This window comes from Chiloscyllium plagiosum, unplaced genomic scaffold (genome assembly GCF_037043375.1).
Source record: "Chiloscyllium plagiosum isolate Xiang-an unplaced genomic scaffold, Cpla_swu_hap1 HiC_scaffold_25, whole genome shotgun sequence".
NCBI lineage: Eukaryota > Metazoa > Chordata > Chondrichthyes > Orectolobiformes > Hemiscylliidae > Chiloscyllium > Chiloscyllium plagiosum.
Genome location: NW_028270163.1, coordinates 34,813,746 through 34,839,359, shown reverse-complemented (window position 1 = coordinate 34,839,359; position 25,614 = coordinate 34,813,746). Strand labels below are relative to the sequence as shown.

General features: G+C 39.0%; 1 protein-coding gene across 1 annotated transcript in view; it reads left to right on the top strand.

Annotated features, from left to right (window-relative positions):
• Positions 1 to 24,707, top strand: part of ttyh2 (tweety family member 2) — a 145,013-nt gene extending 120,306 nt beyond the window's left edge. The window contains exons 12-14 of the mRNA XM_043714740.2: positions 2,841 to 3,041; positions 4,020 to 4,098; positions 21,078 to 24,707. Coding sequence (XP_043570675.2) covers positions 2,841 to 3,041; positions 4,020 to 4,098; positions 21,078 to 21,158 — 361 coding nt within the window. The 3' untranslated portion in view covers positions 21,159 to 24,707. The remainder of the gene's footprint in view (positions 1 to 2,840; positions 3,042 to 4,019; positions 4,099 to 21,077) is intronic.
• The last annotated feature ends 907 nt before the right edge of the window (positions 24,708 to 25,614 follow it).

Here is a 25,614-nt window from a genome sequence, read left to right as displayed (position 1 = left end):
AGGGTCAGGATTTTCATATATTTTGAAAAGCAAGGACTGACTAGGGATAGTCAACATGGCTTTGTGCATGGGAAATCATGTTTCATGAACTTTTTGGAGAAGTAACAAAAAGGATTGATGAGGGCAGAGTGGTGGATGTGATCTATATGGACTTCAGTAAGGCGTTCAACATGGTTCTTCATAGGTGGGTGGTTAGCAAGGTTTGATCGCATGGAATACAGGGCAAACTAGCCATTTGGATTCAGAACTGGCTCGAAGGTAGAAGACAGAGGGTGGTGGTGGAGGGAGTGCCACAAGGATCGGTGCTGGATCTACTGCTTTTTGTCATTTATGTAAATGATTTGGATGTGAACATAGAAGGTATAGTTAGTCATTTTGCAGTTTACACCAAAATTGGAGGTGGAGTGGATAGCAAAGAAGGTTACCACAGAGTACAATGGAATCTTGATCAGATGGGCCAATGGGCTGAGGAGTGGCTATTGGAGTTTAATTTAGATAAATGCAAGGTGCTGCATTTTGGAAAAGCAAATCAGAGCAGGACTTATACACTTAATGGTCAGGTCCTGGGAATGTTGCTGAACAAAGAGACTTTGGAGTACAGGTTCATAGTTCCTTGAAAGTAGAGTCGCCAGTAGATAGGATATTGAAGAAGGCATTTAGTTTGCTTTCCTTTATGAATCAGAGCATCAAGTATAGCAGTTGGCAAGTCATGTTGTGGCTGTACAGGACATTGGTTAGTCCACTTTCGGCATATTGCTTGCAATCCTGGTCCTTCCTATTGGAAGAACATTATGAAACTTGAAAAGGTTAAGAAAAGATTTGCAAGGATGTTGCCAGGTTTGAGCTAGAGGGCGAGGTTAAATAAACTGGGGCTGTTTTCCCTGCAGAATCGGAGACTGAGGGGTGATCTTCTAAAGGTTTATAAAACATTGAGGGGCATGGATAGAGTTAATAGATAAAGTCTTTTCCCTGAGGTGGGGAGTCCAGAACTAGAGGGCATAGGTTTAGGGTGAGAGGGGAAAGATATAAAAGGGACCTAAGGGGCAATTTTTTCACTCAGATAGAGGTGCGTGTATGGAATGAGCTGCCAGAGGAAGTGGTGGAGGCTGGTATAATTACAGCATTTAAAAGGCTTTTGGATGGGTATATGAATAGGAATTTAGAGGAATATGGGCCAAATGCTGGCTAATGGGATTAGATTCGGTTGGGATATCTGGTCAGCATGGACGGGTTGGACCGAAGGGTCTGTTTCCATGCTGTACATCTCTATGACTCTATACGCCTTCTTGACCACCTTTTCCATTTATTTGGCCAATTTCAGGGAACCATGGATCTGTACACCCTTTGTATGTTGATGCTACTAAGGGTTCTGACATTTACGATATAGTTCCCTCCTGCATTGGATCTTCCAAAATGCATCACCTTGCATTTGTCCCAATTAAACCCCATCTGCTATTTCTCTGCCCAAACCTCTATATCCTGCTGTATCGTATGGCAGTCTTCCTCAGTATCCACAGCTCCCCAGTCTTCATCTGCAAGCTTACTGTTCAGGTTACCTATTACCTATTCTTGATCCGTATCTATTTACCCTCTCTTCTTTCATCTATTTATTCAATCTAAACCTGAAGGATGATACATTTTCTGTTTCAACTGCTATCCATTTCAATGATTTCCATGGGCTCAAGGCTCTTCATAAGGAAAGTTTCCTTGTTTTCTGTCTTACATCTCTCCTATATCAGCTTAAGGTTATAGTTCTCACCCTGATCCCCCGACACTGACCAGAAACCATTTGCCTCTTCCATGTCTCAATCCCATCTTTGCACATTTGTGTCATACCATGGCCCAATTTGTGGTGTTTGGGGGAAAAGAAAACCAGTTGTTCTCAAGTCACTCTTCATATTTCTAGGAAACTGCAGTGAACCTGCACTGCACCTTCTCAAAAACCTCAACATCGTTCTGATAACTCAGTACAGCACTCGACACATGAGCAGGCAAAGCAAATCGTGAGCAGGTTATCGTCAAATTTGCAGAAGAAATAACTCCACCCATCCTCTGAACTAAATACTATTGTGGTTAGCCCTGTTTTTTAAGTATCTCCAGTCAATATATTGCAACTTATTTCGAATATATGCAACATCTGGTTTTATAAGTTCAGAAAATCTTATTGCTGTTTTTATTGTAGAAAACAGTAGCACTTAAATTTTAATTTACTTAATGGACAGTAGAGTCATTTGATAGTGCAGTGCTTGAATATTGCTGTTTGATGTTTTGACTTTGTTTCTTTATTTTTCCACTTCAATACTGAGAAGTCTGTAATGCTGAACACTTTAACTTGTATCTGTATCTTTCTACTTCTGCAATGAAAATGTTGTGCCGAGGTGTATTGTCCCTAAGAACCATGTGTGGTGGCATTGTACACTTTTCACTGTACACTTGTACCCCTCACTTGAGTATATGTGACAATAAAATCTAAATCTATAAAATAGAAATCACTTTTTTTGAAGCTTTTCATTTCTGCTCAGCAGGACAATTTTAAAGAATCACAGAAGTAAAATGAAACTTTTTAAAATACTTCATGAGCAGAGCACACTGATTGGCAAGTGAACTTAATCAGTGAAAATTAAAAAGCTTCAACAAACTACATTCTTTTAGTAATATTTGCTTCATAAGAAGTAAAATGAGCCATTGTGAAAGTTAAAAAAAAGTGCATTTATATTTGGATGATGAAGTATAATTTATAACAGCCATATAAGTAAAAAGAACAATAATCGGAGTCTGTTCTTAGTAATGAGCTGGGGCAGCACAGCTGCTGGATTAAATGAGCTCCTTTTCTGTTTCAGAGATCGGGATTATGATGACATTGATGAGGCAGATCCTTTTAACCCTCAGGCCCGTCGCATTGCAGCCCATAACCCAACTCGAGGCCAAGTCCACAGTTTTTGCAGTTTCAACAGTAGTTTGGGCAGTCAGACCAGTCTCCATCCACCTGCAAACACAAACCCCAGTCAAACAGGCACCACAGCGCCTGCACCGGAATACATGTGAGTACAGAGACTGAACAAAATCTGGCTGGAGTCTTATCCTCCATTCCAATTCTTCCGGCTCGGAGGCACAGTGGTTAGTACTGCTGCCTCACAGTGCCAGAGACCCAGGTTCAATTCCCGCCTCAGGCAACTGTCTGTGTGGAGTTTGCACATTCTCCCCGTGTCTGCGTGGGTTTCCTCCCGGTGCTCCGGTTTTCTCCCACAGTCCAAAAATGTGCAGGTTAGGTGAATTGGCCATGCTAAATTGCCCGTAGTGTTAGGTGAAGGGGTAAATGTAGGGGAATGGGTCTGGGTGGGTTGCTTTTCGGAGGGTCGGTGTGGACTTGTTGGGCCGAAGGGCCTGTTTCCACACTGTAAGTAAGTAATCTAATCCGGTTTAAATACACATTCAGACTTTGTGTTAGTGCTGAAATGTGTTGTGTTCTATCATAAATGAGCAAACTATCTGACCATTTCAAGATATGTTACAGGTTGCAATTTTAGTTTCAAGTTTAATTCTGTGCTCACGTGTAGCACAATATACACGAAGACTGACTTGGAAAAAAAAGGTGGTATAATGACTTTAACTCCAATTTAAAACAGCCATTGACTGGAGCAGAAATTGATTTCCAATGTTTCTCAGTTAGAATGCATTATTCAATTAAAAAGATTTTGTTCCAACAAAACAAGAAATCTAGTATGTCTGATCATTATGAACACGGCAGTCTGTGGCATTGTCACTGGTCTTATTACTGGAAGTTAAATATATAATAAGAATTAATTGGTGCCATGTAAACTGCAATGACTAAAGGTTGTACTGTTAAATTTTCTACCTGTCCAGTGTCTTTTGCAGCAGATGGTGTATACATGAAACTTTTTTTGTAAACAGTTCAACAAAGCCATAATCATATTCAGGAACCATAACTGATAGTGTGATTCTGGAAATGTTTGTATTTACTATAAAAATTGTCACATAATTTCTATTCTCCCACACAGGAATAACACTGTGCTATTTGGTGGAAACCCTCGCTATGAAAATGTTCCGCTGATCGGAAGAAGTTCACCTCCACCTTCGGTACGTTGGGCATCTGGGACTGAAACATTTTTATGACCAACTTCATAATTTCCTTTTTCTCCTTGGTCCAGACCACAGGGTGCATTGGGCTGGTTGTAATCTTTAAGATAATATCTAACAAACTCACAACCAGAGAGTATTTTTATACAGTATACCAAACTGGACTGTGAAGGTATGATTTGTCAATTTCTTGATCATAAAAATACAAACAGTGAGCTATTTACTTCTACAGGCTATTCTAAAAATAACCATAGTGCAAATAATATTTGGTATATTTGTCATAAGATTTGGTTGGAGAATGGGTCAGGGTTAAGGAGACAATAAGGCGAATTGAAATGTACTATTGTGCAACATTGACTGACTCACAATCTGAAGGAAATGGGGTGAGGATCAGATAATGGCCTAAGCAAACTCCATTTCCTCTGAGTATGCTCTTTATCTCAAGTCGGGTTAATACACAGTCAGTAGTGAAGTGTATGGATCTAACTTTCTAGTTGTGGTCACCCAGCAGTCAATTTTTATTAAGGTAATTTTAGGGTAGTGTACTATATATGAACTCAGCATCCTTGTCTGAGAAGGTCAGGCTTCTGAGTTTTCCAGATTGAATGAGTTGCAGTGGCTGAATAGCTCACTGATGCTCTCTGTGCAGACTCAGGCATAAAGGTGTCTGAGCATCATGAAGCCCATGACCCCAGGATACATCGCTGCTTTCAAAATAGGAAAAAGGATGGGGAGGAATTCCACTATCTTTTCCTGAAAATAATACAAATTTTTGTACTTACTGTCTTGTAGCTTTATCACTGTGGCAATGTATGTAATGGCCAGACATAGTAAACAGCATCTTATGGAAAATAATGGTGGCGATCATTTAATACATCAGTTGACTCTCATTGAAAGTAATTAAGTATACATGTGGAGAGAAAAGGTGACTTTTTAGTGTCAAAGCACATCTGCCAATTTTTCTAAGGATTTAGTTTCAAAAGTATTGAATTACGTGAATGGTGTACTTAATATTTTTTGTAATGATCTAATTTAGTTAGAATTCACTTCCTTATTGGAAATTGGACCAGATGGTAAATGGTCTTCAATTAGCTTTTATTTCCCTCCTTCAGCAGCACAATTGACAACTCAACGAAAAGTGTCAGTGCAAGTTCATCGTAAATTCCTTGTCCATGTAGTGAAACGTTGCTGCCAGTAAATGGCGCTGTTGTATTGCTGTAACATGACATACTGTCAATGGTTGTCACCAGCACTTTGTCACTCACAGAGTCAGTTCCCTTTGGGAGTTTCAGTTTAATTTCCAGGCTCACTCAATGATGCAAGAAGTAAAGTGTATTGAACAGTTTCATCAATCCATGTTACTTTACCCTATTTTGCTTACACAATTTTTTCAAAGTCCTATTCTTCAAGGTTGAGATTGGTGTGATAATGATGACCGGGGTATATGGAGTACAGGTATAGAGACTAAGTCAATGCCCATCTTTAACACATATCCACATTTGTGTGGTTCCAGAACAATCTAAATGTAAGAAGTTGGACAGATTGGGTAGCTCTTTTGGACAGCCAGCACAGGCACAACAGATTAAGTTAGAACCTTTTGCACAATATGATTTTATAATAATCATAACTAACCAAGGTGGAATGAAACCAAGATACTTCTGAAATAATTCCACAGAGGCCGGTATGCCATCACCAAGTCACCCTTTATTTACATGTGGATAGTCCTTGACGGTGATCCAGATTCCTCAGAGCCAGCTCTCAAGAGTGTCAGGATGTCTGACACTTTGTTTATATCTGTCAGCCAGGGCTCTCTGATTGGACCAAATTAACAGCCCCAGTGAGGGAGCTCATATTCTATGAGATCCAACTGGCTGACTTCAGTACAATCACTACAACTTCCACTGATGGAAGAAGGAGAAGACAGTGATGGTGGAGGGTTGTTTTTCAAACTGAAGGCCTATGACCAGCGGTGTGCTGCAATGATCCACTGCTTTTTATCATTTGTATAAATGATTTGGGTGTGAATATAGGAGGAATGGTTAGTAAGTTTGCAGATGATACCAAAATTGGAGGTGTAGTGGACAGTGAAGAAGACTATTTTAGAGTATATTGAGACCTTGATTAGATGGGCCAAAGGGCTGAGGAATGGCAGATGGAGTTTAATTTAGATAAATGTGAGGTGTTGCATTTTGGTAAGGCAGATCAGGCCAGGACTTATACACTTAACGGTAGGGTTCTGGGGAGTGTTGCCAAACAAAGGTACCTAGGGGTGCAGGATCCCAGTTCCTTGCAGGTCTGAGTCACAGGTAGATGGAGTAGTGAAAGGTTTGGTACACTTTCCTTTATTGGTGAATCCATTGAGTATAGGAGTTGAGATGTCATTGGTTGGGCCACTTCTGGAATACGACATTTAATTCTGGTCTCTATGCTATAGAAAAGATGTTGCTAAACTTGAAAGAATGCAGAAAACAGTACAAGGATGTTGCCAGCATTTAAGCTATTGGGCGAGGCTGTATGGGCTGGGGCTATTTTCCCTGAAACACCAGAGGCTAAGAGGTGACCTTACAGAAGTTTATGAAATCATAAGGGGCGTTGATAGGATGAATAGTCAAGGTCTTTTTCCCAGGATAGTGGAGTCCAAAGCGAGAGGGCATAGGTTTAGGGTGAAAGGGGAAAGGTATAAAAGTGACCTGAATGGCAACTTTTTCACGCAGAGGGTGGTGCGTGTATGGAATGACCTGCCAGGGGAAGTGGTGAAGGCAGGTACAATCACAGCATTTAAAAGACATCTGAATGGGTATGTGAATAGGAAGGGTTTAGAGGGATATGGGCCAAATGCTGGCAAGTGCGACTTGGTGAATTTAGAATATCTGGCCAGTGTGGATGAGTTGGACTAAAGGGTTTGTTTCCATGCTGTACAGCTCTGTGAATCTAAGCTTACATTAGAATGTGTGCTTTTGTGGCATGTATCTCCCTTAATGATTATCTATAGAACAACATTGTCACATTGTTAGAAGGGAAGGGACCTTCCTCCCTTCCCTTTACATAGAACATAGAAAAGCACAGCACATAACAGGCCCTTTGGCCCGCGATGTTGTATCAAGGTTTAATCCTAATGTAAAATATAATAACTTAACCTATGCACCCCTCAACTCATTGCTATCCATGTGCATGTCCAGCAGTCACTTAAATGTCCCCAGTGACTCTGCTTCCACCACCACCGCTGGCAACGCATTCCATGCATTCACAACTCTCTGTGTAAAGAACCTACCTCTGACGTCTCCTTCACACCTTCCTCCTAATATCTTCAAACTATGACTCATCGTACCAGTCAATCCTGCCCCTGGGAAAAGTCTCTGGCTATTGACTCTATCTATTCCACTCATTATTTTGTACACCTCATCAGGTCTCCTCTCTTCCTCTTTTTCTCTCCAGAGAGAAAAGTCCGAGCTTATTTACCTTTTCTTCATAAGGCAAGTCCTTCAGTCCAGGCAGCATTCTGGTAAACTTTCTTTGCACCCTCTCCAAAGCCTCTGTATCTTTCCTACAGTAGGGCAACCAGAACTGGACAAAATATTCCAAGTGTGGTCTCACCAGGGACTTGTAGAGCTGTAGCAAAACCTTGCGGCTCTTAAACTCAGTCCCCCTGTTAATGAAAGCCAAAATATCATATGCTTTCTTAACAACCCTATCCACTTGGGTGGCAACTTTGAGGGATCGATGTACTTTCACACCCAGATCCCTCTGTTCCTCCTTTGTTGAATATTGCATGTTAAGACGAGAAAGTATATCTTAATGCTTATATGAGTGTTTTCTAATTGCCAACACACAGGATGTACAGTGGATTAGGATGTGCAGTTATATTTTGGTAGGGTTCACCAGGCTTAGAACCTGGGTAGGTTAAGCTCCGTGCAGTCAGGAAGGATAGTTGATGGTGAGGCATAGCTGGAGTGAGTATATATTTTGGGGACTTTGGAGGGAGTGTGGGATTTTGGGGCAGAGGGGAAGAGGTACTTTATGCCTTTTTTTTGGCTCATTGTTTGCAAGGTTTATTTTTAACCAGGATAATGTTAAGCTGAGGATCAGTGGGTCAGCTCAGAACAAAGAGTAATATCACAGAAAAACTGTAAGTTCATTGGTTGGTAATAGCTACTAATTTGATGATCTATTATAGTTACTTCCAGATTAAAGGCAAATGGGAGAAATGTTTACAGATTGCAAACTAAAAGACCAGTAGGAAATTTCTTAAAAATAAAGAAATTAAGAATTAAGTAAACAAAACAGATGCAGGGCCAGGCGATGTCTTCTATCTGTATGATGTGGGAGCTGATAGACCCTGTTGTGGCTCCTAGTGACGACTCCTAGTAGCGAGTATTGGTTGCTTGAGGAACTCAGGCTTAGAGTTGACGAGCAGTAATCTAAGCTTTGGATACGTGACACATCAGGGAGGGCTTAAAAATGTGTCGCTGGAAAAGCGCAGCAGGTCAGGCAGCATCAAAGGAACAGGAGAATCAACGTTTCGGGCATAAGCCCTTCTTCAGGGAGGGGGAAAGAGTTACCTGGACACTCTGTTTCAGGAGGCAGTCACACCGCCTAGATTATGTACCTGGAATTTGATCAATGGTCACTGACAGGAGGGTGTGACTATGAACGAGGCATGTAGATGGAACTGGGAGGTAGTGCTGAAGGAACCTCAGCCCTTGATTTTATTTAACAGGTTTGAGAGTCTTCCTCCCTGTGTGGATGAGAGCAGGGACTGTAGAGGAGGATGAGTAAACTTGCCATGGTGCCATAGTACAGAAAGCCATTTAAGAGAGGGAACAAAAGAAACATTTTGTAATCAGGGATAGTATAACCAGGAGAATAGACATTGTTCTCCGTGGCCTATGGAATCCTGAAGACGGTGTTGTCTACCTGATGCCCAGGTTCAGGATATCTCATCAGGGCTGCAGAGGAACTTGGGATGGGAGGGGAAAAGTCCAGTTGTCATGGTCTATGTAGGTACCAACAACATAGGTAGAAAGAGGAAAGAGGTTCTGCTCATGGGACTAAATCAAAAGAAATAAGAAGATAATAATGTCTGAATTGCTCCCTGAGCCATGAGTGAATTGACACAGGGTCAACAAGATTAAAGAGTTAAATACATGGCTCAAAGATTGGTGTGGGAGAAACAGGTTTGAATTCATGGGACCGGTGCTGAGAAAGGAGGGAGCTGTTCCAATGAGACAGGGTCTACCCGAATCATGCTGGGACCAGAGTCCTGGGAAATTGCACAATGCAGGCTGTGGATAGGGCTTTGACCTAAATAATGGTGGGATTACCTTGTCAGTAAGAAATGAAATGAAATTGTTGGCAAGAAGTGATAAAGGTTGGAAGGTGCAGAATGCGTGTGGAATGAGAAACTACAAAGGAAAGAAATGACCTGATGGGAGTTATGTACAGGTCTCCTAACAGTAGCCAGGATGTAGGGCAGCAAGTAAATCATAGAATCCCTACAGTGTGGAAGCAGCCCATCAAGTCCACACTGACACTCTAAAGAGCATCCCACCCAAGCCCAACCCCTCGCCTTACCTATCACTGTAACCCTACATTACTCATGGTTAATTTATCTAGCCTGCACATCTTTCGACTGTGGGAAACATGCAAACCCCACACAGACAGTTACTTGAGGAATTGAATAGGTCCCTGGTGCTGTGAGGCAGCTGTGCTATTCACTGAGCCACTGTGCCACTCTGGAAATCAGGATATAGAAAAAAAACACTTAAGAAAGGCACTATTACACCAATCGGGGGACTTCAACATGCAGGTGCACTGGGAAAGTCAGGTTGGTAGCAGATCCCAAGAAAAGGAATTTGTGGAATGTCTTCATAATGGTCTTTGAAGCAGTTTGACGCACAGGCAGTTCTGAATTTGGTGGTGGGTAATGAGGCAGACTTCATCAGGGAGCTGAAGGTGAAAGAACCACTAAGTGGCAGTGACCATAATGTGATAAAATCCACCTTGCAGTTTGAGATGGAGAAGCTGAATTCAGGTATTACAATTGAGCAAATGTAACTACTAGGACATGAGGGAGGAGCTGGCCAGGGTGAATTGCAAGGGGAGCCAAGCAGGGGAAGATGTCGGAGCAGCAATGGCAGAAGTTTCTGGGGTAATTGGGGAGGCACAGCAGAACAAAAGGGAGGGCAAGGCAACTGTAAAGGACAAGAGAAATCAGGGACAGTATAAAAGTTAAAGAAAAACCATACAGCATGCTGAAAATTTGTGGGAAGACAAAGGACTGGAACACCTTTAAAATCCAGCAGAGGAAGACTAAAAAAAGTTAAAGGGAGAAGACAAAATATGGGGTTTAGCTATCTAGTAATATAAAAGAAAGATGCAGTTCTTTTAGATATGTAAAAGATAAGAGAGAGACAAGAGTGGACATTGGACTGTTGTAAAATGAGGCTGGAGTAGTAGTAATGGGGAACAAGGAAATGGCAGGGGAACTGAATAGATACTTTTCATCATTCACCAGTGCGTACCAGAACTTTGAGATTCAGGGAGCAGAGGTGAGTTTAGTGACCATCACTGAGGAGAAAGTGCTGAAAGGTCTGAAGGTGAATAAATCTCAACAGACCAGATGGACTGCATTGCAGTGTTCTGAAGGAGATAGCTGAGGAGATTGTAGAATAAAATAATATAGCAATTTATTGTCACTTGTATTTATGAAAATACAGTGATATGTGTGCATACGCTGCCACAATTCGGCATAATTTTAATTACAGAAATTAGAAAAGGAAATAACTCGGACAAAGTTCATCTTTTGTTCCCTCTATGGCTCTTGGTTTAATGGAGTGGCTACAGGATGCGGCCACTAAAGCAAGGATTTCTGGACCAGACCCACCAATTTGCAACCGCTGGAGCCACTGCATCGCCGCCCTAGCCAGGAGGAACAGACCAACCCCACCAATGATGAAGCCTTCATTAAAGCCGTGGCCACTGTGGCCATGAGGAATGGACATCTGGATCCACCACGCTACTGCAGCCTGAGCAGGCCCTCGCAACTGCCTTCCTCACTGCAGCTAGAAAAAGAGAAAAGATGGACTTTTATACAAAATGAAGAAACCAAACAAAAAAAAACTAAGAAGAATGTGGCCGGCCAGGTGTGTGGGAGTGTACTGGCACAGAGCACTTCCTACCCTGCCACGGCCATCTTGAACAATCATTGTAGAATCGCTGGTTGTGATCTTTCAGGAATCACTGGAGTCAGGGAGGGATGTAGAGGACTGGAAAATGGCTCATGAACACTACTGTTTAAGAAAGGAGGGAAGCAGAAGATGGGAAATTATAGGCTGGTTAGCCTGATTTCAGTCATTGGTAAAGATTTTAGAGACTGCGGAGAACTTAGAAATGTCTGGTAAAGTAGGACTGAATCAGCCTAGCTTCATCAAGAGGAGGTCATGCCTGACAAATCTGTTTGAATTCTTTGAGGAGGTAATGAGCAAATTAGACAAAGGAGAACAAGTGGATGTGATTATTTGGATTTCTATGCCTTTGACAAGGTGCCAGAAAGGAGGTTGCTAAATAAGGCCTGGACACATGGTGTGAGGGACAAGCTACTTGCATGAACAGAGAATGAGCTGACTGTCAGAAGGTAGAATGGGGTCAAAGAAATCTTTTTCAGGATGGCAGCCGGTGACTAGTAGAATTCCACAGGAGTCAGTGTTGGGACCGAAGCTGTTCACATTGTACATTAACAATCTGGACAAAGGAACTGAGGGCAAATATAGGTGGAAATAGGCTGTATTCCTGGTGAAAGGCTTTTGCCCAAAATGTCGATTTTCCTGCTCCTCAGATGCTGCCTGAACTGCTGTGCTTTTCCAGCACCACTCTAATCTAGGTGGAAGTAGTGTTGAGGAGGTGGGGAGGTTGCAGAAGGACTTGGACAGGCTAAGACAGTTAGCAAAAAAATGGCAGATGAAACTCAATATGGGAAAATATGAGGTTATGCACTTTGACAGGAAGAATAGAGGCATAGATTATTTTATCAATGGGGAAAGGTGTCTGAAATCTGAAGCACAAAGGGACTTAGGAATCCTACACAGGATTCTTTAAAGATTAACATGTAGGTTCAATTGGCATTTAGGAAGACAAATGCAATGTTAGCATTCATTTTGAAGGGTCGAGATCATAAGAGCAGGAATATACTTTGCAAGAATTGTAACAAACACTACATTGGACAAACAGGCAGAAAACTAGCCACCAGGATATATGAACATCAACGAACCGCAAAAAGATATGACCCATTCTCCGTAGTATCGTTACATATGGATGAGGAAGGACACCACTTCCACCGGGACAACACATCCATCCTAGGACAAGCCAAACAGAGTCACGCACGAGAATTCCTAGAAGCATGGCACTACAACTGGAACTCTATCAACAAACACCACTGACTTGGATCCCATTCACCACTCCCCGAGAAAAAGAACAGGAAATGATGTCACCACAGGAAATGATATCATCAACCTAAGGAAACTCAAACACATAAATAGAAAGTGGGCTATACAACCAGTGCCTCATTCTAAGGCTCACTGAAGATGTTACCTAGTATGGTGATGAAACGTCTGAAAACGAACCTTCCAGCTCAGCAAGCAAACCTACATCCAGCAGGAATATATTGCTGAGTCTATATAAGGCGCTGAGTCGAAAAGTGTGGCACTGGAAAAGCACAGCAGGTCAGGCAGCATCTTAGAAGCAGGAGAGTCGATGTTTTGGGCATAAGCCCTTCCTCAGGAATGTGGAGAAGGACTTATGCCCGAAACATCAACTATCCTGTTCCTCAGATGATGCCTGACTTACTGTGGTTTTCCAATACCGCACTTTTTGACTCTGATCTTCAGCATCTGCATCCTCACTTTCTCCTATATAGAGTTCTGGTCAGACCACATTTAGAATATTGTGAACAGTTTTGGGCCACACGTCTAAGGAACGAGGGGGTCTAGAAAAGATTTACAAGAATGGTCCTGAGGATTAGGGCATGTCATATGAGGAGGGGTTGAGGACTCTGGGTCTGTACTCAATGGAGTTTAGATGGTTGAGGTGGATTTTGATTGAGATTTACAGAATACTGAGAAGCCTGGATAGAATGGATACAAAGAAGATGTTTACATTAGTAGGAGAGACTAGGATCCCAAAGAGATAGCCTCAGAGTGAAGGAATGACCCTTTCGAGCAGAGATGAGGAGGAATTTTTTTCAGAGGGTGATTAATCTGTGAAATTCATTGCCGCAGAAGGTTGTGGAAACTCAGTCACTCTGTTTATTTAAGACAGAAACAGGTAGTTTTTTGATTAGGAAGGGCATCACATGTTACATGGAGGAGGCAGGAGAGTGGGTTTGAGAAACATATCAGCCATAATTGAATGGCGAAGCAGACTCAGTGGGCTGAGCGCCTAATTCTACTCCTATATCTTATGGTCTAATTTCAGCTGTAATAACCTCACATCAGCCCTGACTTTGTTAAATACCTTGTTAACCTCAGCACGGAGAACAAGGTATCACAATGTAAATTTGACTTCCAGTTCTGCCATCCTGCCCGAGTTTGAGTGGCATTGTGTCAACTCCAGTTTGGTTTCATAGTGAAAGCTTGCTGTGCTGTTGCTTTTTCATGAGCACAGTTTTTTAATCATTTTATTTTGTGCACATTTTGAGATCAGTGACTTTTTAATTGAAGCAAAATCTTGTTTTTAACAATAGAATTTTCTGCATATATTAAAGATACTTTGAAAATATATTTCCATTTTAAGATTGAGGAATACTCCATGCATTCAAGCTGCATTCTGTTATTGATTGTGGTGTACTAATACTGGTTGTAAAACTGATATTTCATCTTTTCTTTTGACTGAGTTTTGGAGCTGAAATGTGAGTGATTTAAAACAGTAAGTTTTCAATATTTGTGGATTTGAGTATGTTCATTCACCTTTTGTTTCATTCCTATCCAGTTGTCTGTTGATATTTAACTCCATGTTCTGTGTTGTTTTGTCCAACTCCATGGTTATTTGTTGGATTCAATGTGTTGTAATAAGTAGAAGCAACAAGGTTTGAATTCAGCGTGAAAACTTGTACTTGGCTTCGAATCATTTAGTTTTTATTTTCTTTTCTTATTCAAATACCTCATACACCATAGAGGCTTGACCAATCTTGTTTTGCTTCTAGGAATAATGTACTTTTCATGTTTTAATAAACATGTTACACATTATCTTACTTACCAATAATCTCTAAAGATTATGCTGACTGTGTCAATTCTCCTCCTTTTCCCAAGTTCAGAAAGCTTCTCCGAATTGTCAGTCTTACAGTCAGTTCCTGCCGAATTTTTTAAAAATTATTTTTATATGGCATTTAATTGTCTTGTAAACTAATAAAATGTCCATGTTTGCAGGTAGGTTTTACCTCTAGATGCAAAATCTACTTGGAAGGATCAACTTTCATGTAATGGGAGCACTCTCAGCTCTGAATCAAAAGTTCATGAGGACATAACCTTACTTAACACTTGAGCGCTGCATTGACTGAGTGCTACGTGGTTTTGAGATTGCTTTGTTCAGATGAAACATTAAGCCAAGGTTCCATACAGTCTCTCATGGATGCTTAAGGTCTTGATCTTATTGAAAGGAGATTAATGGATTTTTACTGGTATCATGGTTAATACATATCTCTCAACATCAGTAAAACAAATGAGTCTAGGTCAGTTACTTTAAGACGGAAGAAGCATCTGATTCTCCTGAACAATATTTGGTCAAATTAACATGAAATTTAGCAGCCCTCACATTTCAGTGTCAGCAATCTTAACCTTTTTAGGTCAGTTGTTTTCAATACCAGAAGTATACTGTTCTGGGTCACTGCAGTCTCATGCAAGCACAATTTCAGATCATATCAAGTGTTATTTAATTTTATGATCTGAAACAATTTCATGTCCCATGACACTTGCAAGGTGTCTTATATTACCTGGCATTTATGAATTTTGAATGTTGCTGATGAACAGTTGTGAAACTGTAGGCTGCTCTAGTAGAGTTGGTAATAACTACAATAAAAATAAAATTCTGTTACTGTTGGAACTAGGAAGTAAAAAGAGAAAATGCTGGAGAAGCTCAGCGTCTACGGAGAGAGAAACAGATTTAATGTTTCAAATCTGATGTGACTCTTCTGCAGAACCAACTGATATCAGCTAAGATTCCTTAACAAATAAATTTATTCAACAAACTCTACTGGTAGCATTGATAACTTTAATAATGTCAATACCAATGTGAGATGTTCAAAATATCTGATTTCCTATATTTTTGTTTCTGAAGAAGCATGCCTTAATGATGCTTCTAAGTTCTTGAAGTCTACCAATTGATTGCAGATATTTAACTATGTTGAATTGAATTGAATTGAATTGAATTGAATTAGCTTTATTGTCATATGTGTGCACATGCGTACGGCGAAAAGTTTACAAGTTGCCTGTTATGGTACCATGTTATGTCCAAAGATACCTAGGTACAGATTCTTGAGTACAAATTCTTAGGGAAAAAAAACCCTAGAAAAATAAAGAAATAAGAAGTCTAGCATTACAGACCTTCAAAAGTACAAAATCATAGTAATACATTAAAAAATAAAGAGATACAAAAGTTCAGAATATGTCCTTCCACAATATCACAATGTAGCAGGCAGTTTCTAACAGAATATAGCAGTATCATTCTTTACACTTGTCTGTGTCTCCCAGAAATCATTTTAAGCCCTTATTATCAACTTATTATGCACTTATTATCAACAGTGCATATTTGAAGGTTAATGAATTATTCAAAAACATCAAAACAAGAAAAAGTAGCAAAGCATGATTTTTTCGAAATCCATCTTAGAAAACATAATCTAACTGTACAGAACTTATATAAAAGCAGGAAAGTGTGTGCATTGCAACAATAACAATGTAAATGCATTGAATATCCTGGAGAAATTATCCTGTTGCACTCAACCCACAATCTGACCTAGGTCTTGGCAACACTGCACCTGACTCAGGCCGTGGAATATCTTGCGGTCTGGTTCTTTTTTTTCTAGGTAACAGGACATCAAGCTGCTCCATCACTGTTGTAATTTAGCCCGCTTGAATTGCTGCACTGGCACATTTGTCCAACACTGCCACCCTGCTCTATTCATTGACCTTCTCACATTTTCTGTTTGACTCATTCCATTTCCAGGCCTGTAACTTGGATAGTCTTTGAACAAAATTAGTGGAGAGAAATTTTCCTTTTCAAACTATTTGACAAATCTTTAACTAGTTGCAAAACCACCTTAGAGTATTTAGTTAAGTACAATATTGACAGTCAATTATCAACAGAATTGTAGACCAGTGAGCCTTACTTCAGCTAAGGTTAAGTTGTTGAAGGGGATTCTGAGGGATAAGATTTACATGCATTTGGAAAAGGAGGGAATGATTAGGTATAGTCAACATGGCTTTGTGCATGGGAAATCATGTCTCATTAACATGATTTTGTGTTTTTTGAAGAGGTGACAAAACAAATTGATGAAGACAGAGTGGTAGACATTGTCTACATGGACGTCAATGAAGCATTTGACAAGGTTCCACATGGCAGGTTGATTAGTAATATTAGATATCATGGGATCCAGGCATGCTAGCCAATTTGATACAAAATTGGCTTGAATATAGGAGACAGATAGTAGTGGTAGAGGGTTACTTTTTGAACTGGAGGCCTGTGACCCGCAATGTGCGACAAGGATCATTGCTGGGTCCAATGCTTTTTGTCATTTATATAAATGATTTGGATGTGAATATGAGAGGCATGGTTAGTGAGTTTGCAGATGATACAAAAATAGTTGGTGTAGTGGACACTGAAGATGATTATCTCAGAGTACAATGGGACTTTGTTCAGATGGGCCAATGGGCCAAGGAGTGGCTGATGCAGTTTAATTTAGATAAATGTGAGGTGTTGCATTTTGGTAAAGCAAACCATGGCAGCACTTACACAGTAAATGCTAGGACCCTGGGGAGTAGATGCATAGTTCCTTGAAAGTGGAGTTGCAGGTAGACGGAGGGGAGGTTGTGAAGAAGGCATTTGGCATGCTTGCCTTCATTGGTTGGAACATGGGGTATAGGAGTTTGGATGTCATATGTTGGCTGTATAGGACAATATTGTGCTCCTTTTGGAATACTGTGTGCAATTCTGCTCATCCTTCTATCGAAAAGATGTTGTTAGACTTGAGAGTGTGCAGGAAAGATTTACAAGGATTTTGCCAGGACTGGAGAATTTGAGTTATCAGGAGAGGCTGAATATGGTGGGGGTTTTATCCCTGGAGTGTTGGAGGCTGAGGAGTGACCTTATAGAGGTTTATAAAGTCATTAGGGGCATGGATAGGGTGAATAGCCAAGGTCTTTGTCTTAGGGTGGGGGAGCCCAAAACTAGAGGGCATAGGTTTAAGGTGAGAGGGGAAAGATTTAAATAGGACCTGTGGGGTAGATTTTTCATGCAGAGGGTGGTGTATTAATAGAATGAGCTGCCAGAGGAGGTGGTGGAGCCAGGTGCCATTACAGCATTTAAGTGAATAGGAAGGGTTGAGAGAGATATGGGTCAAGTGCTGGCAAATAGGACTAGGTCAAACTGAGTTGTCTGTTTGGGGCAGACAAGTTGGGTGGAAGGATCTGTTTCTGTGCTGTATGACTCAACTTAACAATTGCTTTAACTAATAACAATTCAAATACCTTTTCAGCAGAAACTTTTATGAGAAATGCAATTCTACAAGGAGCTTATTTGACTTGATTGAAAATTTTATAGAAAGCATTAGGGAAGAACAACTTGCCTGTGCTTTCAAGATAGTGAAATACTGATTAAAAGACATTAGTGACTACCCGTTAATGTAAGTGGAAGTTCAATCATCTCCATCTTACTTTGTTTTAAATAATCCATGCAATGTAAGGAAGAAAAAAAGACTTTGAAAGATTTTGAAAAAATTGAAACTGAAGAAGTGAAGTACCCATGGCCCAATATAATCCTCTGAAGCATAATTGCACCCCAATTGAAACAGTTTACTTCTCTTTGTGTATGGAAATACATACATAGAAATATATATAAAAAAAGTTTCCATACTTATTTATATCTCCTTTTAGAACAAATATTTTAGAAGTCTCCCCATTGAAAACTCACTCCTATACACCATTGGCTATTTAGAATGTGGATAAGGGCCACCAATGTCTTAAATATGGTTTTTGCATTCTGCCAAAGATTGTAAGATTTTGTCTCAAACTTGATTTCTTTGGGTTGTTTTATTTGTAACGTAAACAGTTGTGTAGATGAGATGTCAGAAGTAATAGCTCGGTGTTTGCTTTCATTGTATTTGTAATCTGCCACCTGTATGGAAGTAGTAATGCAGTAATTGTATCACTATGTTCTTCCAATCCAGTTGTTTTGTGATAGGAAACAACTACAAGGTGGTGAGAAGCCTCAAGGAAATCAGTTTGGTTTTCCATTTATTTTCCTTAAGTTATCATTCTTAAATCATCACTTTTGTTACAATAGGTTTGTTTCTTGTAGACCTTTGGGCAAGTACTTCCATTTTCATGTTGTACGAAAATATTCTCATAGTTTTGACTTGTGCTTGATGCTGTTCTGATGTGTCACAGATGATCAAGTTCTGGATCTCAAGACTTTATTAGTCTGCTCAACTATTTTCAAACTCATGAAACTGTTCAACTGATTCCTTTTATGGTTTCTTACTGATAATGATTGCACAATGTTCAGCACCATTTGTGACTCAACAGATAATGAAGCAGTCCATGTCCAAATGCAACAAGGCCTGGACAATTCCAGGCTTGAGTTGACAAGTGGCAAATAACATTCATGCCACAAAAATGCCAGACAAAGACTAGAGTCAGAGAGATGTACAGCATAGAAACAGACCCTTCAATCCAACTCGTCCATGCTGATCAGATATCCCAACTCTATCTAGTCCCATCTGCCAGCACCCAGCCCATATCCTCCAAACCCTTCTTATTCATAGACCCATCCAGATGCCTTTTAAATGTTGCAATTATACTAGCCTCCATCATTTCCTCATTCCAGACACAAACACCCTCTGCCTGAAAAGGATAACCCTTAGATCTCTTTTATATCTTCCCCCTCTCACCCTAACCCTATGCCTACTTCCAAAAAGACAGAATCTAATCAACATCCCTTGACATTCAATAACATTACCATCTCTGAATCCTTCATTATCAACACCTTAGGGGTTACCATTGACCAGAAACAGAACTGGACAAGCCATCTAAATATCTGAGGCTACAAGAGCAGGTCAGAGGCTAGAAATCTTGCTGAGAGTAACTCACTTCCTGACTCTCCAAAGGCTGTCCATCATCTACACGGGGACAAGTTCAGAGTGTGATGAAACACTCCCATTTGACTGTTGAGTGCAGCTTCAAAAAACACTCAAAAAAAGCTTTACACCATCCAAGATAAATCAACCCTTTTGATTGGCACCACATTCACAAACATCCAATCCTTCCATTGTTGAAGCTTGATGCAGCAATGTGTACCATCTATGAGATACACTGCAGACATTCTCCAAGGCTCCTGAGATAGCATATTCCAAATCTCTGGCCACCTTCATTTAGAAGGACAAAGACAGCGGATTCATGGGAATACCATTACTTGCAACTTCCCTTTCAAGCCCACAACATCCTGACTTGGGAATATATTGCTGTTCCTGCAGTATCACTGGTTCAAACTCCTGGAACTGCCTCCCTAATTGCATTGTGGGTTTACTTACAGCAAATGGATTGTAGCAGCTCACCACCACCTCTCAAGGGCAACTAGGAATGGGCAATAAATGCCCACATACCATGAATAAATAAAGAAAGTATGGAATCAGCTCCATAATTGAAGCTTTCATGCCTACAGTCTTCTGTGGAAACAAATAATCTTTTCCTGACAGATGATTATGTAAACAATTAAATGTATGAACAAGAAACAATGGGATGTCACTCAGTCCTTCACGTCTTCTCTGCCATTCAGTAATATCAGGGCTAATCTGATTATAACCTCAATTCTGCATTCCTGAGTATCTCCAAAAATCTTTCATCCCTAATCTATCTGCCTCTGCTTTAAAAATATTCAAAATTTCTGCATCCAATAGCTTTTGAGGAAGGGAATTCCAAAGATTCTGATGACCCCTTATTTTTAAATCTAGTTATAAATTACAGGAGGATTGCTGATTATTAATGTGATAATGCACAATTTCCTAATTTAATCTGAATACCTTTATCCATTAAAAAGTACATTGTAAAATTATACATAATTAATAATTAGAATATAATAAAAGAATCTTATTTTTGTACATTTCTAATTTACATGATGATTAATAGCTAACTCATCCTTGTGTACAATAATAGTTTCAGTGAAAGATCCAGCTTGCTTTACAATGATCTGTAAGATACCTTACAATTCTCTCGTAAAATGAGATTAGATGATCAATTAGTACTGAATGCAGTTATTTGTCACGACATTGGAACTTATCCTGGCATTCCACTGACATTTATATTTATCCTGTCCTGTTCTGTTCTGTTTTTTTCCCTCATGTCTCCACTTCCAACTCTCATGTGGGATCTGTGAACAGCTATTCAGTCATAGCAATTAAAGAAGGTGGTTCCTTTTGTGCATTTTCCTTCGACGTTCCATGATGAAATGCTGTTGTGAATGTTCCATCCACCACTCGGAATGTTTTATAAACCAATCTCTTTGTGATGCTATTCTGTGATCCCTGAATTCAAAAATGTGCTTTTTTAAAAAAAAAGTCACATTATGTTGCTTATTCCTTGTTCCTCTGTAGACTTGTATGAAACATATGTTATTTCAGATTCCAGTGCTATTTCTTCATGTGCCTTTCTGAGTTTGAATTTGTTAGTGAAAATGTTGACATGAAGGGCTTTCTTACTGTGTTTTTCTTTTCTCTCTTCTAGTACACTCCCAGTATGAGAGCCACCTACCTTGCAGTGAGTGAAGAACCTACTCGAATTTATGGAAATGTTTGTCCTGTTTAGCAATTACGCTGCTCTTCATAACAGAGTTCAAGATTCCTTATTGCCAGCTAAAATATGTTGTTCTGGCTAAAGCTCTTTCTCACTCTGTGAAGTTTGAAGTGATGATTACCACTTGGGAGCAATATAGAATTGTTGAAGATTGATGCTGTCATGCTATCAAATGGATTTTCTAAGTTTTGGTGCTCAACATGACGGTTAAACTCAATGCTGGAGGTTACATCTGAAAATAATGCAATGTTTTTGAGTACCATTCTTATTGGAGGCTTAGTGTATAACTGGTGTGTACTAAGGTGTTGAATTTAAATTGACTAGCAATTAGAATCTGACATAAGAAGTGCCTTGTAAAATGGACAGATTTTAAAATGAAATGGTTATAAGTTTGAACATGACATCCAAGGTGCCTAACTCTGAACTGAGTTGTGAAATTGATTCTAGGGCTGTGAATTACCTGAATATTACTTGCATATAACTGTTGGAATGGTGTAGTTCATTTCACTCTTAAGCAGCCTATATAGTGCACTTCAGTTTTATTTAAACACTGCATCTCCGAGAAAAGCAGAACTAATCCAACCTGCTGAATTGATGATGCTGTTGGTTTGATTTATTTTGGCTAATTGCAAAGTAGGGTTGACTGATCATTGACAAATCTATGACTAGGATTGTCACATCTTTTCAGGAGGATCAATAAGAATTGGCTCTTACAGAAAGCCATATTGGAGATGGGACTGGCAGAAAATTAGGACAAATTTGTTTTACAAAAATAAATTAAAATCTCATTACTCGATGGTTCTTTCAGAAGTTCAGTCTGGTGTGAATTTTGTTCAGAGTAATTTAAGTGCTCAATCCCATCTCTTGCTTGATGATGACATCCAAACTCCCACTGAAATCACTTATGATAAATATGAAAAGCACAGGCATGATATATAACCTACAATTTATGATTAGCAACAAAATATTTCAGTTGGTTTACACAACACCGGAATGGCATTTTTCCAGTACAACGGCCAAATTTATTGTCAGATATATGAAGCTCCAGATTTAAATTGTCAATTTTCAGTGTCTTCTATGATACAACTTCACGATAGTTTACCAACTCGAATTGCCTGATACCATCATTATGGTATGAATGCCATTTATAGCTTCTTTCTTCCAGGTCTGTTATCTCCCTAATTGACCAGCAGGTTCTTCCTGCATATTTTCTTAAACTCAACAAACTAAAAGTGGCCTCCTGTGTTGTGCTGTGTGGAGCAAGTATAATATTAAGCTATCACATTCCATGTATAATTTACAATTAAAGGAGCGGCTGTAGTTTAAAATACGCGTGTACCCCAGTGAAGTGGTTTTGGATGTAATTTATTTTCCAAACATTAAGAAACTTAACTTGTTTATTGAATCCTTGATCACATTCCTCAGGGAATGTGTCGAGAACAGCTTTTCCTCATTAGTTGTGTACTTATATTTCAGTGATCTATTTATGAGGAGCAATACTTTTTTGAGCAAATGTTATATAATCTGACTGGAGCCCTGTCTATATTGGTGGAACCAACAAAAATAATGTCCTCTAATCTTCTGTCTGAGGAACAAAATAGCTACTTTTGAGCTACTTTGAGGTTGTGTTATGAATACATTCTGTGCCTGAAGTATGCATTTCACAAAACACAGCTTAAAGTGAGATTTGAAGCCAAATCATTGGAAAAGTTGACGAAAGTAAAAGTATAATTTTATCCAGTTTCTAATTTGAATGGGGGGAATGATGCTGTTTTGACATTCTTTGAATAATTACTCACTTAATGGTTTCTCGGTTATACCAGCAATTATTCTAAATTTCTCTAAATTAACATCATAAGTTTCCAGTAATGAAATTGCTACATGCTTTGGGAGAACTATCCATACTACTGGTAATGGTGAGATCAGTCAAAAAGATACCTCAAAGCTGCAAAAGAGCTCTCTCAAATCAAACCCATTCAGTCAACAATAATGGTTATATGAATAGAAAAACATTTTAATGGTCATGTATTTTTGCTTTTATTATATAGATGTAGTGTTAGTAATAGTTAATTTAGATGCATGAAATTTTATTGTTGTGCCATCAATAATCATTGTGTTACTATATGATTACAACATATAGAATTACTGCAGTACTAAGGGACTTTAAAACAAAACTTGCTTCAAGTCTATTTGATTAATTATTTTGTCAAATTAGCCCCTAAAAAATTATATGGTGGGTAAAATGAAGAACTTTGAAGCTAACATTGGTCAGTGTACATCAAATGACTAATAGACATCACCTGTCTTTGCATTCTTGTGAAAAACTAATTAATTACTTCATTTAATTTATTGCACTCCTAAAAAACGTTAACTTTGTCTTCAAAGTTTGATATTTAAGGTAAAAATGCACAATTCAAAAGACATTTGTGAATATACAAACATGCGTAATTTTCCCTTCAACAGGTGTAGTAGGACTAAATTGCTATGAAATCAAGGGGACAATATTTATCTTTGCTTTTGGAACTACCTTTACACTCTGATCTAATGAGACCTTGTATTACCTACAGAACACATATAATTAATGGAATCTATTATAATGCTGTTGCAAAGGATTTTGCCCTTCCAGAATAGAGACAAAAGATTTTTTTTCCCCTTATTGAAAGGTACTGATTCATAGGAATACCATGCAAAGTTCAACTACTGTATACTTTTTCTCTACTAATGAATCTTTTGTGACTTGCTTTGGATGAAATGTACAAAAAATGTAAGATACCATTTCGATTTTCATAGTGTTTGACTGCATGATGAACAAAAGTAAGGTTTATATGTTACCAACTCATTAATTTCAACAAGAAATGAGTTCTTACAGGTTAATACTTTTAACATGTTTTGAGACATTCAGTTTCACTATATAGACTGGAAAACATGTACTAAAACCAGGCTTTTTTTTTTGTGAAATGGCACTTTTTTTCCTGCTATACAATTTCTTGTGAAATTGGAAAAGAAACACAAAATGCAAACAAAAAGTATCATGAAATACTGTTTTGTGATTTAACACTGGAAAATTATCTCAAAATCAAACAGTGGACAAGTGGTCAGATTTCAATAAGATTCAATTAACAAAACCAACTTATATTTTTGGCTAGATCCATCTCAGGGATGAGCGATGAACTTTGCTTATCATGAGCACTATTAAGAATTATGCAGGAATTGAAGTGTTTGGAATCCAGTCTATTTAATGCTGAGTAGCTAGAAGAAAGTTACAAAGTAAAGCTGATACTTCAGTGTTGGAATGCAAAAGTTGATAGACCATTGGAATTGATGAGATACATTAATCTCTGATAAGATACTCTCATTTTATACTGTGTACTTAATTTCAATTTAGGTTTTTTAATAACACAATTTTTGTAAATGTATTGAATTATGTCAACACTGTTCTCAAGGTATTGGATTAGGATTTTTTTATTCTGTGCAAAGAAGTAACTGTGTTGCAATGAAATATGTAACTACTGTATACAGAATAAATTATTGATTTTCAATAAACAGTTCATCTTCATTATATTGCAAGGTTCAGACTGTAAATTAATGAAAAGCTAATGCGCAGACTTATTAAAAAGATTAATTAGTATAGTCTTGATTTAAGCATAATAAATCTTCAAAATGTTTGGCACTTCTGGATTATTTGACCCCAAATGTATGGCAGCCTTTGACAGACAAATTCTCCTTTATGCTCCATGACACTCACTGTAATGAGGTTAGATGAAGGCCTTGGGAAGAAGCACTTATGGGACATGAACAACTACTTAAGAAACTTAGAATCCTGCATTGAGTAGCTCATTTCTTGCTTACTCAAAGCTGGTGTCCAGTAGCTACAAGGCACAAGTCAGGAGTGTGATGCAATATTTCCAATTATCTGGATGAACACAACACCAACGATGCTCACATCATCCAGGACAAAACAGCCCATTTGATAGCACCATATCAACAGACACAGTACTAGCAGTGTGTATCATCTAGAAAATGCAGTGCAGATTTCCACCATAACTCCTTCAATAGCATCTTTCAAGCCTGGGACCACTACTATTTGAAAAAACAAGGCAACAGATGCTTGGGAACACTGTCAACTGCAAATTCATCTCCCAGCCACATTTGATTCCGACTTTAAAAAAATTGTTGTTCCTTCAGTCTCAGTGGGTCAAACTTCTGAACCTCTCTTTCTAATAGAACTGTGGGTCTACCTACCTACATCACATGGACTGCAGCTTTTTTCAAAACTTGTAACCTCAAGTTACAAGCCATCACCTCAGGAGAATTAGAGATGGGTAATAAAAAAAACAAATTAATTAAAAATAAATGGATTATTTTTGTCATTATCTTTTTCCCATAACTGGTATTTACATTAAATGGAAGGGCTGTGGCGTTCTAACAGGCAGCCTTGAAGCTGTGTAGGCATGTTCTAGCACCCTTG